Source organism: Rhyacophila brunnea, unplaced genomic scaffold (assembly GCF_057557595.1).
Source record: "Rhyacophila brunnea isolate RB1 unplaced genomic scaffold, BYU_Rbru_1.0 scaffold_20, whole genome shotgun sequence".
Classification (NCBI taxonomy): domain Eukaryota; kingdom Metazoa; phylum Arthropoda; class Insecta; order Trichoptera; family Rhyacophilidae; genus Rhyacophila; species Rhyacophila brunnea.
The window spans coordinates 34,616,719-34,635,695 of NW_028232860.1; the positions used below are offsets into that span (position 1 = coordinate 34,616,719).

The window sequence follows — 18,977 nt, forward strand, 5'->3', positions numbered from 1 at the left end:
AAAGGTATCCACTATCTTCGTACATGCATATTTTTTTAGGTAGTTGAGATACCGTAATCGTTCCATTCTTTCAATAGTAGTAAGATTTGGGAACATAAGTTTGGCAGTCTATGAATCAATATACGCCTTTTATTTCTGCCTCCATTTTGCGGAATTTAAAAAGTGTTCTGAGGCTATAAAAGTTTGAGAATCGTTATAATTAAGAAAATACATTTGTATTTTACCATCATCATCAACTAGCGTTGATAAAATCTTGCTCACATTATTTTCAATCCATAGCTATTCGCTAAGTTATATTCTCGACGAACTATAATCGATGCCTGATAATTCAGTTTCCATTTTATCCACGTACACGCACGCGCACGCCTTTCCGCACAGATACCGTGATGATGATATTTGAACCTGGTGAGGATTGTGGCTCCAGACCGATGCGAGGATACTCCCACGTTATCTACTTCACCTTCTCCTTCGGCTTCCTGATAGCGAGGTCTCTCTTCGTGTCGCTGTTCGCTGCCAGACTCAACTCTACATCGATTAAGCCAGCCGCCGTCATATATGCTGTCCCTTCGACTTCTTACTGCACAGAGGTTTGACCTTTACACTATTATATAACTTACTATTCTAAATCCGAGAGATAAACTGGGTTATTAGAATAACGTACTGTTGTGTTGGTGTCACATAATTTAAAAACATTCGAGGGTCAATAAAACTAAAGAAGAAAAATTCTTTGTATGTACTTATTTATATTGAATTGAGTTTCAATATCAATTCAATTCAATTCAATTCAATTTATTTATTTTTTAACATATTGTGGACATTACAAATTATAAGTTTAAGACGTTCACAACATGACATTTAGAAACAAAGAAATATAAAACAGTATTACATAAAAAATAGATAGATCAGTAGATAAATTAGATAGGTACAAGGAAGTACACCGGATGAGTTAAGCAGACCCGATTTTAAGAATTTATAAAATAACGTCAAAGTTAACTTATTCTCACGTAGGTGGAATATATCAACACCCGAAGTGACGATTCGTGACAATACCAAAACTAGATTCGATATAATGAACAAATATTTCAATCTATAAGTACATATTATTTTTCTTTTTTACCTAATTAATTTATTCAATTTTAGCTAAAGGTTATTCAAAAATTTCTGATGATCTTCGATGTATTCAAGAGAACTTATTAAACTATATTTTAATGACAAAAATTACCATACAATAATAAGATGAAACCCTTTAACAAACGGACGATTTATAACGTTTATTTTAAATTTCAATTATATATTTGACATAAAATATTTGTTTTTCTTTGTAATGATTTTGAAACGTATTGATTATTTTAAGCACGTAATACGTTTATTATCACTACAATGTATTAAATTTCATTATTCGTAGTCAGCTGTCACGTATCTTTTTTTTTTTTTTCATATAATTATTTTCAATAATAACTTACATTATTCTTAAAGCTTAAAGTTCTAAAATATTTTTAAACAAATCCAAAAACAGCTGTGTTTAGAAAATAAATATTCTATTTTAAATTTATATATCTTGGAATTATTTAGGGATGCTATACCACTAGTAACTACATATTATATATTTTTGCAGAAAAAATGTCAGCTAATATAGTACATACTATTTGAATGAATCAATTTATTTAATACTAATTATTTATTTTTCAGATTTTTCGGTTTTTAGAGCAAGTAACAACAGATGTCGTGGCAATCACTGGATCAAACTTTTTCTACGTCACGAGAGGGCTAGTACTCACTGTAAGTTACATAGCTCCCTATAATATTAACAAATAAAATAAGAGACAGTGTGGCAGCAGAGATGGCAACACCGGCGATAGGCGGAAAATATAAGAGTAGAAAACCATAGCAACCAAAATCAACAACCTTATACAAGACCGATCGTAACGAATTCGAAACGAATTATAACTGGTATTACTATTATTTACAATAAAATATATAGACATTGAGGATTACAACGATTATTCTAAAGTGGTGACCCCGACGTGAGTAAAGTAATAAGAAAGATGTACAGACCGAATATAGTATACCTAATACAAACAATTATTAGAGGAGGGAAAACTGGTCGATATTGAAGACTAAGTATACTTACTAGGTACCAGTATAAAAAATACTTAGTATCAAAACTTGTTCCAAAATACTTACTAGTATTTGAAATATTATATAGAGCGTTTGGCGTGCGTATGCGACATTAAGTCGCATGCTAAACTGGAACTTAAATTTAACTCCATATTAGTATTTAAAATATCGGCTTCAATAGAATCGCTAAAAATACACTGAGCTAGTCTTTTCGATATGTCCCATTTATTATAATATTTTAAACACATTTTAAATTTATGGGTTGTTTTATGGTTATAATATCCTTGTTAACATAAAATGAATCTTCTTCTTATTGTGCCATCCCGAGGTCGGCCACCATCAAGGCGATTTTATCTTTGTCGTCTGCTACCCGGAACAATTCAGTGGAGCTGCACTCGTTCCAATCACGGAGGTTCTTAAGCCACAAAATGCGACGCCGTCCTCTGCTACGCTTCCCATTGATCTTTTCTTGAATGACAAGTCGGGGAATGCTGTATTTTTGTTCTCTCATAATATGGCCGAGGTACTGTAGTTTCCTGGTTTTGATACTACGTAGAACTTCTCGGTACTTCCCCATTCGATTGAGAACTTCAACATTTGTCACCCGGTCAGTCCAAGGAATTTTGAGGATGCGTCTATAAAATGAATAACAATGATTTTTTTAAATTGTAAACTGCGTCACCTCAGTCACCTCACCACATTTCCAAGGGAATAATATGCTGCTACAGAAAATCTATGACCTATTGTTCATACATAAGATGTCATTCCCGTGCATAGACTAATAAATTAAAATGTGATTGTATTCGAGTGCTATCTCGCTCGCGCGCATTTAATGTCAATAGTATTGAAAGTCTACCAACTAGCCAGCGACTCGCGATGGTTTGTCTTGTTGTGTCAAATTCAAATTCAAATTTTATTTATTTTTACATAAATTATTAATTGAAGAAGTTGACAGTATGGCATTTAGAACCAAAGAAATATTAATAAAACAGTATTAAGTATATACAAAAAAGAAATAGATCAGCATTAAACAGTAGAAAAATGTAAATACAAAAAAATAGATATCTCTAAATTAGTACACCGAATGAGCTAAGCAGACCCTATTTTAAGAATTAATTTGTGTCCAAATGATGTAAGCTGCATATGCCGATTTATTATCAAAATTTAGCTGGCATTTTTTAATCAAAGGTTAAAAAATCAAACAACTTAGCCGTCATATTTGTTGGTATTTCTTGAATTAACTCAATAATTAATATCAGATTAGGAATATAAAAACCAAATTATTAATTATCATACACTTAAAAGTTATATCTATTTTGTATTTTAACTTTGGCTGTAAACCAAAAACAGTTTTGTGCCTCCTGTAAAATTTGATTTGTGTGGATTAAGTCCCTTTTCCTTTCTACAGTCGATATGCATCTCAGCAGTGATGCATTGGAACCAGAGTGCGCTTCGATACGTCTTCTATATAAATATTTTATTACATAATAATTATTTTGAATCGAAATAAATTTAATATGTCGTTATTATTAAAAAAAAAATCAATAACTAAAATAATATATTCATAACTATGGACTATTATGACAAGTGTCGTATAGACTAATTGCACACAAATCTCTTACTGGGCGGCTAACGTGGGCGAAGTTGATGCGAACGCGATCGCGATGCGGTTTGAAGCGATACTATCCAAAACGATACGAAGCGGCATCGTTGTCCTACGTGTAGCTGAGTCACCAGCTGTCACCATTGCACATTTACACAATTTGTTTATTACCATGGTAACGCCTAGAAATATTTTAGATGTATGTAAATAATTACCTCCTATGTTTATTATAAAATTGTTACCATGGCGACGCCTACACCGCCGCGTCCACAAACGTCCGCGTCAAACCGTTTGATCGCGTCGCTGATGCCCCGCACCGCTCGCCGGGTATTATCTGCACGTAGGCCACTACAACAGGTGGCGTTGACTGTTTGATATTTTTGAGCCGCGCCGCGCCGCGCCGCATTGACTTCGCCCACGTAAGACGCCGCATTATGAAATAGGCGTAAAATAGAAAGAATCTTTGTTTTAAAAAATAGATTGTCTATTATTTCAGATAGCAGGCACCGTTGTCACATACGAGTTAGTCCTTCTGCAGTTCCAGGCGCCAGCACCTTCAGTCACCGCGAATATAACCATTGCGAACTCTTGCGGTTCACAATTAAAAGAATAACTTCGTCCAAAATGTCAAATTTTATCATGTTCTTTTGAAACCTCATGCATATTATCTAAGACTCTTCTGTTGTATGTAAAAGTACGTATGTGTTTTATTGATTCACAAAACTCACTACGGAAACAATTGGAAAAAAAGACCTGAAGGATAACACAAATTTAGAATAAGTTTTCTTGAAGTTTTAAGGCAGTACTTTCCAACCTTTTTCATACCACGGCACACTTTTGCCACGTTTTTATTAGCTCGTATTGTTGTTTGTCCAGTACATTTTTTTTCTTGTTTATCCAAGATTTGTATTGGATGATTGAAGATTTTTAACTAACTTCCCGACTAGCTAGACATTTCAAACTTTTAGAATATATCAGAACACGACGAGCATATATATCAAGAGATCATCTCTTGATAATGGCCTCTGCAACGAGCCCAAAACGTCGAGTAAAGAAGGAAGAAGGAGACACGGTGAAAACCCAAGAATATACTACGATAAAAAAACAACCGTGAAAGCCTCAAACACTGACTAAAAAACGTTACCCATTTACTTGAAAAAGAAAACATGTCAATGAATATATTATTATTATTAGTAATAGAACAATAAACATAACATTAAATGGACGCATGTTGACTTTTTATAACATATTATGTTTTGTTTTTCACGCGTCTTTTGCACTTCTTCTTGTCGCGTAGTCACGATCGTTTGGTGCCGCAGCTGAAGTATAGCCTTTACTCATTTAGTGCTAACACCGCGACTGGCGCGTTTGGAGTACTTGGCAATAGATATAATTAACGTGTTATTTAAACGTGGTAATTAAAAGGTAATTAAAAGTTCAGCAGGGATTGTGAATTAATGAACTTGAGGGCAATGTAGACGTAGAAGACATTTTTTAGGATAAAAAATATATTCGTATTATTTCATGTAACGGGAAATTCTCATTAGGAATTATTTTTGCTATCCTCTGAAAATATTTGATACCAATGTATGTATCAATATGTACCTATGTAACATTTTTAATTAGTATCAAGCAATAAACATATATTTTTAAAGCTAATTTTTGAAGTTTTATTATTCAATTACCTCACATGTCACATTATTCCATCTTACCATATCATTATAACATACTGAAATAGAAGATGGCAAAACATGATATCTCGGAAAATTTGAAAAATCTTTTTTTTCTATGAAACGTGGAGTAACGAAACTTTTAAATACTTATTCTATCTAGAATTCATTTAAAATACAACCTTACTTTATATTATTTTCAAAAGACATATTCGCCTGAAAGATTCAAACAATCTCTAAACAAGAGTGCACATATCAGGTTTTGTCATCTAATACTGCATAGTAGAAAGACGATTTTAGTTACAGGTTGTAGAGCTTTGGTTGGCACAGGAAATATTGTCGATATATTAAATTGAATAATCATTAGAGTATTATTATTTTTTAAATTTATTATCTTTGGTGTTAATTGTCGATTCGTGGTGGAAAAGCATTGTATTATAATTTAAATAAATAGCAACTGTATAGTATGTACTAATAATTCCACTTTTATTAAATATTAAACTGAACCGGTTATGAGTTGATTATTACTGAGAGATGATTGTCAATGAGTAGGTATTGTTGACAAATGGAATCAGTACTATAAAATTGCCGTTAATTAATAGTGTTATTACAAATCAGGTGGTGTTGCAATAATTATTATACTATATTGTCAGTGAAAAATAATGTACCAGAATATGATAAAAATATACTTATATATTTTAATGTGATATTCATTTTCGGCCTTCAATAAATCAACTATGGTTTTATGTGTGTATTTTATGTAATATTAAATTAAATTATCGTAAATGAAATATTATAATTTTATTTTTAAATACAAATAAGTGATATTCTATGAGGGTAGGTAAACAATGATTTTTAGCAGCAAATAAAGGAAGAAAAGTGAATTGCACAATTATCTACAATAATAGGATGTAGGTACTATATTATATATATATTTCTATTTTCCTTTTAATACATAATGATTTGTCAAACGATTACTATCCGACTGTCTTTCTATAAGGCATGCTCACTTTTCACTCTCTTGAATCTCGTAGGTCACTTCTGTTCTTGAAACATTTTTACCTGCTATCACAAGGGATGGTTTCTAATCCTGGCGTACTACAGAATTTAAATTTATATGTGCTTGTCAATTATCTACGTGGTCGCAGACATAACCTTTTATTGTTCAGAACTGTTTGATCGAGTCAAGCCTATCAGGCACCATTAGCGAGGGGTGCAAGACTAATAAATGCGCTCCCCAAAGACATCGACATTTTCAATGTTGAACTATTTTGTTTTTGAAACTTTATTTTATTGTATAATTTTTTTTAATATATTTTTTTTTATTATCTTCTTTTCTCTTGTGAGAGTAATATTTGTTATAATATAATAGCGCCTGTACACGTGCATAGATTTACTGGCAGCAATCAAAAGTGCTGATTGTCTCTCCAGTTCATTCTTTAAGAGTGAGCGAGACGCGATGTTGTCATTTTATGTTACTATTTCGTAAAATTTGACAGGACGTAGTGAAAATCGGTTAACCTGAAAATTCGTTCGTAGTTCTTTTTTTGCCGACAGGTTCGGCCACTATCGTTCAGGCGTGGATCGAAAAATTCCAACCTTTTTTGATTCATGCATGCAATCTTCCCAACTGCAGGATAATACCGTTTTTAAAAAAATATTTTTTTTCCGGTTAGGTACGTGTTCAAACACGCACGTTAACATGAACTTACTCCCTACTTCATTTATCGTTTGTAAATTTATGGCTACGACCGTATGTTGTAGTTTAGCCACTGGGAAATGCCAATAGAAATGGCGTATTTCAAAAAAATACTACCTTATTCTTAGGTCAATAATTATTAAAAAGCAAACATTATTCGTAGAATGTTTATCAAATTTCAATGGTCAAAAACATAGCTTATAATCAGTATCTTTAGAATTATCTTCAAATGTGTTAATCTTGCCCATTTTTTGAATAATAAAATGCCTACTGCTTGTCAAATTTGGGATCACAGATATTATCAATATAATTTTTTATAGTAAATATTTCACTATAATAATGTCAACGTAAATTTTACTAATGGTTTTATAAATGCTTTTAAAAAATAATAAATTTAAAAAATCTTAACACCACTACACATGGATGTACTGAAATATGACTATAATCTAAAACATTAGATTGAGAGGGTTAAAAGAATATTATTTTATGTAATAAAAATACTTTATGCAGTCATCAAATATAAATATAAAGGATAATAAGGCTTAAAAATTATATAAATAGATTATCTACAACGTTAAAGGAATGTCCAGGATCATGCTTTAAAAATAGCATAAAATTTCCATTTTGACCCACGTGGCGCACGTTCCCCCTTAAGTTAAAAATCATGTTTTATTGCCGCAATGCTTGTAATAATGAGCATATTAATCAATTCTGATGACTTCAAACGTTGTAAATCGAATAATGTAACGCTTTTGGTAGTTGCCCATTTGTAGAAATTGTGTCTAACTTATCTATAATATTATGTGATTTAAGGCGCCATGCCAAGTTGTGACAACAGTGCCATTAAAATTGTTTAATAACTATCGTTCAGTTTAGACGATTATTTTTGTTTCTCACTTAAAATCTATAAAACCATGTACTATGGTATTTTATTAAAACGTTTTTATTAGCTCGTATTCTTGTTTGTCCGGTGGTTTTTTGTCCAATCTTGCAATCGATTTTTAACTAACTTTCCGACTAGCTAGACATTTGAAACTTTTAGAATATATCAGAGCACGATGCCATTGCATTCTTTTAATACTTTTAGCCATCTTTAAGCAGAATTGAATTCAATTTCAGTTAATTCTGTTTTTGTATGGAAAGTTATCTCAGAAAGATCCGTAAATAGTAAAAGACTATTATTGGTTGCTAAGGGGGTGGTCCTAGCACTTAAATTATTAATATATACGTGCGTTACTATGGAAATCAAAATGAAATGTCAAAATGACATTTCAGTATTCTATATTTGTTTGTTTTTTATTTACCTCATATCAAGTACAAGTTTGACCATATCGAGCATAATAATTCAACAGAAAATTTAAAAACGTTGTACATAAAAAGTTCTTTTTATTTTGTAATTATTTCGTTCTTTAACTCTCCTTACATTAATAAATCTCAACATTTGAATCGCGTATTCTTTATAAACATAGTAATGTATTTGTGTTTTATTGACATACAAATTAGCTGTTCCATATAACATAAGCACTTTTAGCATTAGGCCCTAAGATTTAACTTATGTAAGACTAGCGTGTATATATATATTATAGTAGTGAGGGGTGGAGGTAGGCTGTTAAGATTCGACATAAATTGTGCACACTAAACTTTGTCAGTCATCTGTATTTGTTATCTAAATTCGTTTATATATTATATCCATATGTAGCTGATATAACATTCCCTTAGGTACCTTTTAGTTTATATAAAATTCTAGTCGTATGACGTATATAAGATATTATGTTGTGTTTGGTGTAAATTAAATATTACTAATAGAGTTTAGTTTATTTTTCAAGGGCGGCGAGTGACACTACATTTACTGACCTTCATATTTTCGGCATTGAATAATAAACAATTTTGTATGAAAACATATCACTCAATCTACGCATGAAATGTATTGTTATCAATCTTTTCATTGAATATTTCGATATACGACGTATGTAAAGCTCGGAAATAATAATATAATAAAAAGATAAAACTTTTACTACACAATTTGAAATAGTCAGTTGGTCGCAATATACTTAATAAACAGTAGGAATATTATTTACACTAAAAGCTACCCTTTTTAGCGTAAAAAAATAATCGTTTTACTATATATAAATAAAATAATAATGTATATTTTTATAAAGGGCAACCCCTCCAAAAATTATTTTTGTAATTAAACTTTGTAAGTCATACGTATTTATTTATATTGAACTAAGAATACAATTTATAGATGGTGTTGGTTAGTTTTTTAAAATCAATTAAACGCTGCCTAAACCAAATCATAATAGTTGTGGTATACTTTGGGCGATACAACAAAATTGTAATTGAACATTCATACTTATTTATTGTCGTTGGATTAGGAATACATATTACACATATTGTTTATTCGTTATTTTAAATTCACGAAGCCTAGCCTAAACCAAACTATAATAGATAAAAAAATGTTATTCTATCTATTAAATATCCAAAGTTATGTATAATTTAATTGCATAATTTTAGATATTTTATAGATAGACCAGTATTTTTTGACTATTATCTATTATGGGTTGGTTTTCGCAGGGTTTAAGGGGGGACATGCTCATCGAAGGTCGAAATTGAGTTTTTATTGTATTTTCAAACCATGATCCTGGACACTCCTTAAACGTTGTAGACAATCTATTTATATAATTTTGAAGCCTTATTATCCTTTATAGTTATTTTAAATATTTGATGACTGCATAAAGTATTTTTGTTACATAAAATAGTATTCTTTTAAACCTCTCGCTCTAATGTTTTAGAATATAGTCATATTTCGGTACATAACTGTGCAGTGGTGTTAAAATTTTTTACATTTATTAATTTTTAAACGCATTTATAAAACCATTAGCATAATTTATTACGAGATAATTTTTGTAAAATATTAACGATAAAAAATTATATTGATAATCTCTGTGATCCCAAATTTGACAAGAATTAGGCATTTTATTATTCAAAAAATCGGCAAGATTTATACATTTGAAGATGATTCTAATGATATTTATTATGAGCTATGTCTTTGACCATTCAAGTGTGATAAAAATCTTATGAATAATGATTGCTTTATAATAATTATTGACCTAAGAATAAGGTAGTGTTTTTTTGAAATACGCCATTTCTTTTGTCATTCCCCAGTGGTTAAGCTACAACATACGGCCGTAGCCATAAATTGACAAACTATAATTGAAGTAGGGAGTAAAATGATATTGACGCGCGTGTTTGAACATGTACCGTTTAAAAAAAAATTAAAAAAAAATCGGTTAGGTACATGTTCAAACACGCGCCTTAACATAATTTTACTCCTTACTTTAATTATAGTTTGTCAATTTATGGCTACGGCCGTATGTTGTAGCTTAACCACTTGGGAATGACAAAAGAAATGGCGTATTTCAAAAAAACACTACCTTATTCTTAGGTCAATAATTATTAAAAAGCAATCATTATTCATAAGATGTTTATCACACTTGAATGGTCAAAGACATAGCTTATAATAAATATCTTTAGAATCATCTTCAAATGTGTTAATCTTGCCGATTTTTTTAATAATAAAATGCCGAATTCTTGTCAAATTTGGGATCACAGAGATTATCAATATAATTTTTTATCGTGAATATTTTACAAAAATTATCTCGTAATAAATTATACTAATGGTTTTATAAATGCGTTTAAAAATTAATAAATGTAAAAAATCTTAACACCACTGCACAGTTATGTACCGAAATATGACTATATTCTAAAACATTAGAGCGAGAGGTTTAAAAGAATACTATTTTATGTAACAAAAATACTTTATGCAGTCATCAAATATTTAAAATAACTATAAAGGATAATAAGGCTTCAAAATTATATAAATATATTATCTAAAACGTTTAAGGAGTGTCCAGGATCATGGTTTGAAATTACAATAAAAACTCAATTTTGACCTTCGACGAGCATGTCCCCCCTTAATTGAATTTTAAAAACTAACCAACAGCATCTGTAAATTGTAGTCTTATTTCAATGTAAAGATATACGTATGACTGGAAAAGTTTTTGTGTGCACTATTTATGTCGGATCTTAACAGCCTACATCCACCCCTCGCGACTGCGTGCCACTATATCATTGACAATTAATTTACCATGATTAAAATATTTAATTTATTTATTTAATCGTGTTGTAAATTTTATGTTTATACTAATGGATGATCATAATAATCCTAGGTAAAGAGTATTTACTTCCACAGTATGGGGTATAAATTATTAATAATAAATACATACTGACAAGGAATAATTAAATGATAAAAATGCTTCGTAAGAAGGAAAAGAAATTAAACAGTATGAAACTTAATAATCGCACCATACGACGCACCACTAACAGGTTAAAAATTATAACCCTTAATTTTATATCGTGTTTTATTTTAATATGCTTAATTTTTTTGATGAATTATTTTATATTTTTTTAGGATACATATTTTAGAAAAAAGTTTTTATCGTCCTGGATTCTTTGTGTGTAATGGTTTGTATATTCTAAATTATTAATTTACACAATATGAAACCAAAATAAAATATTTTTTTAATTCTAGTGTTTCCCAAACATACTCAAAACTCGCAAACTCTAATATACATAGATGTGACAATCGTACCCCATTTTAATCGAACATAATTAGACATATAAAATGGTCGAACTGCTACAACAATAGAGTGCAGAATTTTGGAAATTTTTAAAAATAAATAAAATGATAAGTTTGTATTTTATGTTAAAAAAATACCGATGCAATTAATGAAAAGTCTTTAATGGGTAGGGTGGAACTTTTTGATATATTACGGCACTAATTTTGAGGTCAATTTATATAATTTCTACGCAAATAATTCGTCTTCCTAAATAATTGTTATGAAAAAATGTTCAACCGAGTACCACCTATCACGTTTTGGGAAACACTGACGTAGATCACTAAAAAGTTGTATAAAACGTTTTATCTCTGTGCATTTTGGTTTAAGTTAATTATTGTCACTGTTTTAATATCACAAAGTTGTAACGAAATTAATATTTTGCATCGACGTGACTGTAGCCTATCGATATCACAATACCAATTACGAACTCCACCCATATCGACGTCTGGCCGTTGTGTTTGGCTCGTCACACTTCGCGCACACTTCCTCCATTTGAAGTGTGGAAAACAATTGGCGGGGGATACTTTCACGGAGCATAGAGGGGTAAACGCAACGTTGTGTGGTTATGTCGGCGCGCAGATTTAAACTGATTTAATTACGTCAACTCAATGTAATGATTTTTTTGTGATTTTATTGAGGCTTTGACTGCGACTCGCTGTCATATCGCCTCTTCTCTTCTAGAAGGGGATCCGTCGATCAGGTCCTCACTCCTATTCTGTTAAATAACTTTACAATTTTGCCTAGCTCTTCCGTCTTACCCACCGCCAGGACACCCTTCAATTCGTCGAAATTCTCATAGATATCCGCAATTCGCAGCTGTACTCTGCGAAGTTCATATTTAGGGCATTGTAGTGCTATATGTACAATGTCCTCTAAAACATGACATTCATCGCAGAGCTGCGATTCGCTTCTTCCCATGAGGACATCAAATCTTTTGCCCATTGTGTGCCATATTCTTAGCCTCAGTATTAACTAAAGCTCATTCCTCATCAAAGGAGACTCTACAAACCAGGACATCTCTCGTGGTGATGGTAGAATAGACTTACTCCATTTCCCCTTTTCTAATGATGCCCTATGGTGAAAATCTATCCACATACTTTGGCCCATTTTCTTTATAGCCTCATTCCAGTCCTGATTTTCTGGTATCCACTGATATGGTACCCCTGAATGGCCAGCTTCCTTTGCCAGATCATCCGCCCTTTCATAGTTGGTAGCCCTTGGTAGCCAGTGTCCATCTACTGACATTCAGTTGAGGTACGCTGAGTTCCGCTTGTAGCACGTGAATGGGTGTTGTCCTGATAAATCCTCCACATATTCTTAATGCTTTGGACTGGATGCGGTCTAGCCTCACCGAATTAGTTTCTGCAGCGGAGTGGTAAAATGCAATGATTTTGTTAGGAGACATTGCCAGAATGCTCGCGATATGCAAGAATATTCTCTTTTTACATTCCCATAATAATGTATAATAAACATAGTAGGTATCCATATTTTTTCTCAGAGAAAAAACTGTCCAATGGGGAATTATTTTCCCATGCTTCGAACAATACAGATGACACCTTTCACCGCGCCATAGGACCAATTCTTGCCATAGGACAGTGTTTTGGAGTCATGCCTGTGTGTGGCATCATGAGCAATGATGTGTCTAAGTTAAAGTGAGTATATATGCACCCTTTGCACGATATTCATTCGTTTAGATCTATTCCATTCACATAGCTCCATAACACCATCTATTAAATGTTCCTACTATGAGCAATTATTGTATAAGTTAATTAAATAAATGAAACTTCCAACATTTTATTTAGTTACAAGCCTGAAGCAACCGGTTTTGGAAGTAAGTGATTTATAATAGGTTTCTAACATTTGACAGGTGCGTGGTTATGTTCCTTCTTTTTTCTTTTTGAATTTATTTTCTTTCTTTTGAGATAGAATCGAGAGCTTCTTTTAAGACATCAAATAATAAAATGTTTCAACTTAATTATCTCATATCATGCATGCGATTTTTGCACTTATATCTATTTGGTAGCTATATGTTAAGGTGTCAGATTCATAACAGCATTAAAACAGGACGATTTTATCTCTAGTCGTTTATTGTTTTTAATATTACATATATTTTATGCTCTATGATAAATTAGTTTTATCTTAAGTGTACAGTATAACATTTACAGACTATACAAAGATTATTTCAATGAAAACATACATACTTTTATCTAAAGATATGAGGTGTCTAATTCCAAAAAGCGATAAGTCCACATTTGGTCAAAATCGAGAAAAAAATACGCATGTATTCTTTGTATTATTTTACACAAATTCCAAAACGCGACATAACCCTACGAAAAAAAATATTTTAAGTCTCGATTTATTACAAAAAGCGCCAAGTCCGTGTTTCATATTATTTAAAGCTTGGTTGATTTCGCGCGTGTTTAATTCAACCTATAATGGAACGTTCAATATTGAAAAGGGCATCTCCCATGCCGTAGCATCTGGTAAACTTATGACAGTGCCACGGAAATATGTGCCTTATGCGGCGTAAATTAAAAAGTGAAGTACAAATAACCAAAAAGTGAAGTACAATAAGAAGTAATAATAAACTATGTCCAATTTTATTTTGCCTATATTTATTACATTTAAGAGTTTATCGGCTGAAACAAATTGCCTTTTGGTTCTAATTTCGACATAGAATACAACGGAGAAAATAATCTCACCTTAAAACAAATAAATGGAGCTTGAAACATAAAAACGTTGTTTCCCGAAAATATTGAATTGTGGACTTGTCGCTTTTTGTAATAAGACGCCTCATATAATGAAGTCAAATGGTTTGTGAAGCTCATTTTCTATAAAAATTGACTTTCCTAGTTTTACCCGAGCATCACATATATATTTATTTACCTTTGCAAATATCGTAGCTATGTACAAGTGCTACAACTCAATCTGCTATATACGCCATAATCGCTACGACATAGGGTCTACGGCGTAGATATAATATTATTATGGCATTGGTATACCAGCAATATGAAATGCCACGTCATTTAATAAAAATATATACGTCTTAAACCTAGTAATCTCTACTCCATAGGGTCTACGGCCTACACTGTCTACGACGTAGAGATATTATTTTGCATTAGCTACGGTATATCTGCTACACATATAACGAACATAGTACGAACTAACCTGGGCTCTATGTTCACGTAAGAGTACAGGTATTGGTATTCACTTTTTTGTCAACCATCCACTAAATCTATTATACCCGTGATATACGTCTTAAACCTAGCAATCTCTACGCCGTAGAGGCTAGGGCTTACGCTGTCTACGACGTAGAACTAATACTTTTCATTAGCTACGAATTCAGGCTTTATTCCTGGGTCTGGAAAGTACACATAGTGTTTTTCAATTTGTGTAGAGTATGTACCTAATAGGTTGAGCAAGTGGCTGACATCCATTTCTTGTAAAAACAAAAATCTGTTAATACAAACCTCCACTCTGTGGAGGCCCATAATATATGATCTTATTAGAATCGGACAAGGTCGAGATTATCTGCTATAAGTATTGTCATGTAAATTTAAGTGCCTTCTAACATCGAATTTATTTGGGTTCTATTTCTACGAACGATTATAGATATATTTGAATGCTGTCTGTCTGCTTGGCATTTTAATCAATTTTCCGTATACCCAGAGGCTTTAAATCTAATAAACAGTCGCTAGTGTGCTATACTAATAATATACAGCAGCGAAGTAAAAACGCGGTCTAAATATGTAGCGACAAGCGACAGCGTAAAAAGGCCCCTTTATTCAAGCAATCCTGCGATTTTGTCAATATTTCCACACAATCACTCCATGGAGGCATTCACTTATCCCGTCGCGCGTGTAGGCTTTGCTGCACATAAATTATTTTCCGTAAGGTTTATTTCACATTTGTTGTTCTGGGCTTGTAAACCAATATGTGAGAAAACCTTTTTGCTTGGGATTTTATCTATCTGAACCTTTACCGATTGATTTTTTTATTGTCGGTTTACATAAGAAAATTTAAAAAAAATGTTTGCCGTCGAACTACTTTTCGAGATAATATATACAGATAATGTTTACCTGTTTGTAGATTTCGTTGGAAATCATGGAGATTGCTTCACACACTTGTCAGTATAACATTAACCGGATCCCTGAGTGTATGTTGTCTGACAAACATGATTGTAACAGGGGTGAATTTGAGCAAATCGGGTAAGTTTATATTTGAATTATAACAAACTGATGTATGTGGCGAGGTTGTAAAATGACATAATATAAATTGAGAAAGGATAGTTTAAATTATCGTAATTAGGTAGGAGTCCTGTAGCTTAATTGGTTAAAGCATATTGGCGTGATACCAGTGGATATACGGGTTCAAATCCCGTCATACGTCGTATTTATTTAAAATGTATTTTTTTCTAGTGATAGTGTAGTTTATCTGAGGTGGCTTCAAGTTATATGTAGGTATGTTCGATTAGTGTATAGTTCGGAATAATTTGTATTTAAAGCCATTGAAATGTATTACACCAACGGATTTTTTAAAACTGTTTATATTTTTATAACTACCGCATCCACCAAAGACATAGTAAAAATATCCCAAAAATAAAATATATCGTCTGCAGTCAATTGTTTGCTAAGTCAATTTTTCACTAACCGATTCAAAAAGGTTGCTCCATAAATGGACATAATAGCCAACAAAAATTCCATATATTATAAAATATAATATATATTCAAATACCTCCACGTGATACTTATTAGATCCACACAGAATTGTAGAGAAGGAAAATAAAAACTACTTACATAAATATTTTAATATAAAAATGCTTTTATTTTTCCAGTAAGCCTGATCTTCTTCTCCAGTACTTGTTTATCTTTGATACTGTTCCTTAAATTAGCCACCCGATGGCCTGCGCTAAGTCTGGCGATAGCTCAAGCTGAATATAACTTATCGTCGTCGTCGCATCTTCACTCGAAGACGACATCTTCATCCCGCTGGACTCTCAAGAGAAAATTCTGCACCTGCTGTTTTGTGGTCCTGTCTTTATCACTATGTCAGTAATACCTATATTATATAATATGTATTTAATTTAATTATTGACGGGTTGCTAGTACTGAGCTCTCTCTGATTCCCATTTTTTTCGGCTGACCACCCCTTTTTCAAAAGTATTTTTCGCGACTCCTCTCTTTTCGGGAAAATTCCATCGAGTGTGTTTTGTTTTAATTTCTAAAACATAATTTGAAAAGAAATCAACTTGGAACTGTCATTATAAAACATTATGTTAAAATAAAATAACACGTCAGTTGAGATTACACATAAATACATTAATTTACTATACTTACCATCGCTAGTAATCAAAATAATCAATTTGTGTTAAAATTTACATTGGCCCATTGAAGCTGACGAAACTAACTTTGATTTGGTGTAAGTACCTACTGCATTTTGTGTTATATTTTAGTTAATATATTGTGCTATCAATTTGTCAATATTAAATATGTAAATGTGCCACAGACAATGTCATGAGATTTTATAACTTTCTTTTTAGACCAAACCAAACCTAACCTAATCTAACCTACCCCAACCTAATATTACCTATTATAATCTTAGTTTGTGATAATGATGCATCAAAATGTATGAAAAGTTCAAATTTTCAATTTACAATTTTATTATTGGATCGAAAAGCCAATGCGCCGACAGAAAAAGGTATTTATTATAATTGTCTACATGGAATAAACTGTTTTCGCAAAAAAAAAAATACAAAAGCTCATGACCACATCTACGGCATAAATACCATTAAATAATATATTCTGTCTTATTGGCAACTTGCTTCTAGGGTTTCTTGCTGCAGGTTTTATCTATGCTTTATTCTTTATTGCACACTTGACCCTGAGGATATTAATATCCCCTCTTCCTTAGATCCTTCTAGAGCCTACATTGGCAATGTATGGCTTACAACCATACATGCATGCCGACAGCTTGGGAAAACTATACATATATTTAGTCAGTAAGAGGTCCCTCCAAATGGACAGAATAAATAAAGAGGACCAGAGGGTTTCCAATGTCACAAGCTGTGCGAAACATGACTGAGGGCTGAACCGTGAAGTATACAAAATAATTACCATACGGATTAAAGTAATCCAATTTTAAATAATTGCATTACTTGTCCTTTTGAAAACACTTAGGGTTTGAACTTTGTGACTCGGTAAAATTCTAATGATTTTCAACCAATACAAAATAAACGTGTAATAGAGACAAGATATTACCCGCTGACCGTGTGCGCAGATAAATTTATAAATGATGAATTCGCCTTAGAAATTGTAGCAGAGTAGATCTGCACCTCTGTATTATAAAAATCTCTACATTCAAAACCTCTGATATTTTATTTCATCTGTTTAAATCAGGGGTGCCCATACCAAATCTTTGGTGGGCCAATATTACTGAGATTAGAAGGCCACATATATAAAAAATAAAACACAGAACTTATTCAAAATAGTTTATTACCTTATAATTAATGTGACACTTATTTTGTATATTGTTTGATATCTTTTTTTATATCGACTGGTAATAATTTAGCCGACGTGCATCGCAGTTGATCGGTCGTGTTTTCATCGAGCAACCTGCTGCGACACTTCGTTTTTACTACATTTAATATAGATAATATACAGTTATGTAGTCCCAAATGCTGCTGTAATGCACATTGCCAGTAAAGTTGTTTTAATTTTGGATATTTGTCTTCGAGGATATACCTATTTCTCATAAAACTCAAGCTTATTCTTTTAGAACATGCACTTTAACTCTATGCTTGATTGTAGTTATATTAGCGCCATTTGTAAATTTAATGCTAGCATGCTTCACAACAAGAAAGTTATAATTTCACAAAATATAATATAAATGTGGTAATTTTACGAGAACGATTTTTTTTATTGTATGAATACCAAAATGCAAAATATAGAAAGCTAAAAACTTCAATTGAGCCGCGGGTTAGGCATGCCTGGTTTAAACCGACAAATTGTTACCTGAATGCAGAAATATTACAAGTCATATTTTAAATATTTTACAAGAGAGTTCTTTGAAATAGCATACCTACTTCAAGTTTTCTACAATCAGCTGCTACATACATACAATTAATAAAGTTCTTCATTCAGCTGTCGAAGTGGAATGGATTTTATTAGTTTTCTAATATATATGTATGTACAGTAGTACGTACAGTCAGT

At 31.9% G+C, this 18,977-nt stretch overlaps 1 protein-coding gene across 1 annotated transcript; it reads left to right on the forward strand.

Moving 5' to 3' along the window:
- The first annotated feature begins 428 nt into the window (after window positions 1-428).
- On the forward strand, window positions 429-4,334 carry LOC147071579 (gustatory receptor for sugar taste 64e-like). The gene is made up of 3 exons (XM_085947973.1): window positions 429-587; window positions 1,690-1,779; window positions 4,218-4,334. Exons 1-3 carry the CDS (start codon window positions 429-431, stop codon window positions 4,332-4,334), a joined length of 366 nt encoding a protein of 121 aa, XP_085804099.1.
- Window positions 4,335-18,977: the final 14,643 nt, after the last annotated feature.